The 3,703-nt window shown below is 44.2% G+C and overlaps 1 protein-coding gene across 1 annotated transcript; it reads left to right on the top strand.

Annotated features, from left to right (window-relative positions):
• Nucleotides 1-1,937: 1,937 nt before the first annotated feature.
• Nucleotides 1,938-3,422, top strand: LOC140264541 (uncharacterized). The gene has a single exon (XM_072360394.1). It carries the CDS (start codon nucleotides 1,938-1,940, stop codon nucleotides 3,420-3,422), a length of 1,485 nt encoding a protein of 494 aa, XP_072216495.1.
• Nucleotides 3,423-3,703: the final 281 nt, after the last annotated feature.

The following is a 3,703-nucleotide window of genomic DNA, read 5'->3' as shown; positions in this document are numbered from 1 at the left end:
AGCTTTTATTCATTTCTTGTAGGAGTTACTTTCTTCTTCCTTTTCTAGAAAAGAAATCTGTAGTCTTGTTTCTGTGAACCTTTTCTTACCCAGGGACAGCTATTACCCTAGCTGCTGTGCTTCCCTCCTGGGCACACAGTGTCAAAACTTTACAGAATCTATAAGTGGCAAGGCAGGAATTAGAAAAGTACATACCACTGATATAATACACCTGTGTCACACGTGTAGACGTGTGAAGGACAGATCTGGTTTTCTTTTGTTGTCTCAAAGCTTGCTTCGTGAGGTTTTTCTGATGATAAGACTCTGACTGGCGACTGCTAACTATCTAGGAGAGTGAATGGTGGTTGCTATTGTGCCATCTCTGCTTATGATTGCAAAGATAAGCAGAGACAGGACAAGCAGTCTTTTTCAGGGGTGCTGCTTGAAGGAGCTGACCACTGCAGAAGGCGATAATGCTTGTGTCTGGCAAACAGAGGCACCACCAACCCCTGCTGGCTTATCTGTGGGCCAGGAATGTCACAAAAGCTGGTTTTAAGATGCTTGTTTAGACATTCAGTGTTTGTTCGGGATATCCTTTAACTTCAAAGAAGAAGAAAAAACAACCCCACCGAAATGGGGGATAAAAGGCCCTTGCTAAACTGGGGATCTTGGGAGATGAATTTTGGGAGACGATTTTTAGAGACGATCTTTGGAGACGATCTATGGAGACGAACTTTGGAGACGATGTCCCAAAAACACCTTTGACGGAGAATTCCCTGAGGGGAAACCTCTTCGGAAGGCCGGCTTGCTGCAGTGCTCCCTGACTTTCTCCCATCCCCCGCGGTGATCAGACGAGTTCCTGAAATCAACGAACCTACGGTGTACCTCGCTGGACCCACGGTGGTGACTATCTCTCTTGCTCTCTACAGACTCCTTGCTTATTTTTCCTACTTTTCCTATCGCCCACCTTCCCTTCCCCATCTCCCTAAAACGGCTAGGACTTTAATAAACTGGTTGGACCAACATTTGAACCGTTGCTTCTTAATCTCACGCCGGGTATATACACATATCAAAGAACCTTGCCTCTCTCCTGCAAATTGGAGCGAGACATTTATTATTGGCGTCACGGACAGGATACCCGCCGTGAGAGTGTTGTCCTCCCAGATATAGCCTGAAACTTTTCTATGTGCACCTCCTGGAGTTGCAAGGAGCGACAGTTTTGGTAACTTAGATGTGAGCACCTCTCCAGGAAGACCGCTCCATATTCTGAAACTTTACTTTCTTTTGTGTTTACCTCTCAGGGACGTATGAATTAATTTTGACTATTTGCTTTTGTTTTATACGTGTGTGCCTCCTCGAGAAGACAATTTTGCATTTTTTGTGGTTTAAGTAACTTGTAACGTGTTTTGGAATTTGAAAAGTTTTGTGTGTGCACCTCTTGGGGAAGTGAGGAGGTAATTTTTGACGTAAAGCGTGTGTTGCTCTCCAAGAAGTTTATTCCTCTTTAAGAAATTTTGAAGCGTTTGGTAACTTTGGTGGCTTGAAGCTTGAAGTTTTTCTGGCCTGACAGGATAGCCAGGAGCGATTTAGGTGTTTACATGTTCTTTGTAAGAGTTGATTGTGCTTCTTGGTCTTTTGTGTAAGGGAGGAGTGATTTGAGAATTTGCGTTGTTTAAACTTTTTCTGTGCGCACCTCTCCGAGTTGCAAGGATTGAGGGTGTCTTGTAACCTAGGTGCGGAATTTGCAGTTTTTCTGTGTGGTCTTGCAGGAAAATAAGGGGCGATTTTACCCAAAAGGTGTTGTTTTAGCCTGCTGTCTTTGTGTGCTCCTCTAAACAAAAGGGAGGCATGATTGTAGCATTTACATTTGTTTGATTGGTGCGTGCCTCCCTGGGGAGGGGTAAGGAGTTAAGTGAACCTTCTCTTCCCTTAGTGTAGATCTTTTAGGGTATTGAGAAATGAGTGAAAGTATTGCCACTATGAAAAGTGAAAATGTGCTATTTGACCTTTTAGAAAAGCACGGTGCTCGGCCCTCTTTATCAGGGGTGGATTGGGCACGACAAAACTGGCATAACTTGCAGAGTGTTTCAGACCGCATTTGTGTTTTACAACATGGGGCTCGTACCCGAGCCGGGAAAGGAAAATCGTTTATTTGTGCGGTACTCGGTGCAGCTTTAAAAGCAGCCGTGGAGTTCCGAGATGAAAAGCATTCGGCAGAAACCCAAACTGTACAGGCATTACAGGAATCAGTTAAAGTAATGCAAGAATTGGTAAAAACTCTGCAGAATCAAATAGTGAACCTTGAGGAACAATTACAAAGAGAGCAACATAATTCAGTTTTGTTGCAAATGGCGTTTAAGGAACTATTAGCGTATAAGAATACTAGCAATGCTGTTGTCCATAATTTGCCTCAAGAAAAAACTTTTCCTCGGAAGGAACTACAAGGAATGAGGGAAGGGCTTGACAAATTAGAGGACTCGCCAACCCAATTGCGTCCTTTGATAAAAACTGAATATGCATTTGATAATGGTGAGGACCTGGATCCTAAAATGAATGTTAAAGAAATTCCCTTCTCTGTCACTGAATTAGCAAAACTGAAAAAGGATTTTAGCCGTTCTCCAAAAGAATCAGAAACGGAATATGTATGGAGAGTCAGTCTCACTGGTGGAGACCAAATAATGTTAACTGAAAAGGAAGCTGAAGGTTATTGGGGTCCAGGAGTATTTTTAACTACTGGTAACAACCGTGCTCCCTGGTCCCTAACGCAGAGGGCTGCCTATTGGGCAGGTGGTCTTAACCCTTTAGAAAGGGGAGACCCTCTTGCCATTACTGGAACAGCTGATCAATTGGTGGAAAGTGTCCAAAAGGCTGCCTGTTTGCAAATGATGTATGATAGAAGGTTGCAGCCACATCATGAATCACCTATGATGATGCCTGTTGATCCTGAAAGGATGACTCCTTTAATTAGGGGGCTTCCAGAATCACTGAAACCTATAGGTATACAACTACAAGGAAAAATACAAGCTTTGCCTCAGAGAGAAAGAACCCAGGCAGCATTAGAAGGAACTGTAACCTCTAACCATCTGCAGTCAGGATATAAAGTATGGACATGGGGGGAGGTTGCCCAAGAATTAATTAACTATGAAAGAAAATATGGGCCGGTGATTTCTAACACTAGTAAATTTGACCCAAGGGAAGTGAGGCTTGCAGCTGTCAGCCTTGCCCCTGGGCCACCTAGTCCAAAGCTTAGTGAAACTGGAAGGGTCTCATTGCCAGTAAGAACAGGTAGGCGAAATATTGGTCATAAACGTAATCGTCTCTGGACACTTGGCTGGCAAAAGGGTGTTCCACGAGATTTGATGAATGGATTACCCACAGTCAGACTAGAGAAATTAGTTAACTGGTGGCCAGAACAAAAGCTCAGGAAGCTCAAGGAAAGCTGATGCTTTCGCCCCCTCCCCCAGATGAGTGGGAGGTGGGGGGGGGAAGGCAGTGAAGGGGTGGATGTATTAGAAAGCTCACAACAAAAGGAGATCCTCGATTTAACACCTTCTGTCCCAAGGCCTCCCACTCCTGCCAGTTGCCCCTGTGAGTCACAATACAGTTACTGATAAGCCAGGGAAACACTTATCTCCCTGGCCAGCCTGTGTCAACTGACTCAGCTAACCTGAGGACAGTTTCCCTAACCTTAATGAAATCCCTTAACAAATATCCTTGGAAGGCT

Source organism: Excalfactoria chinensis, chromosome Z (genome assembly GCF_039878825.1).
Source record: "Excalfactoria chinensis isolate bCotChi1 chromosome Z, bCotChi1.hap2, whole genome shotgun sequence".
In the NCBI taxonomy this organism is placed as follows: domain Eukaryota; kingdom Metazoa; phylum Chordata; class Aves; order Galliformes; family Phasianidae; genus Excalfactoria; species Excalfactoria chinensis.
This window is presented reverse-complemented; position numbering and strand designations above follow the sequence as displayed.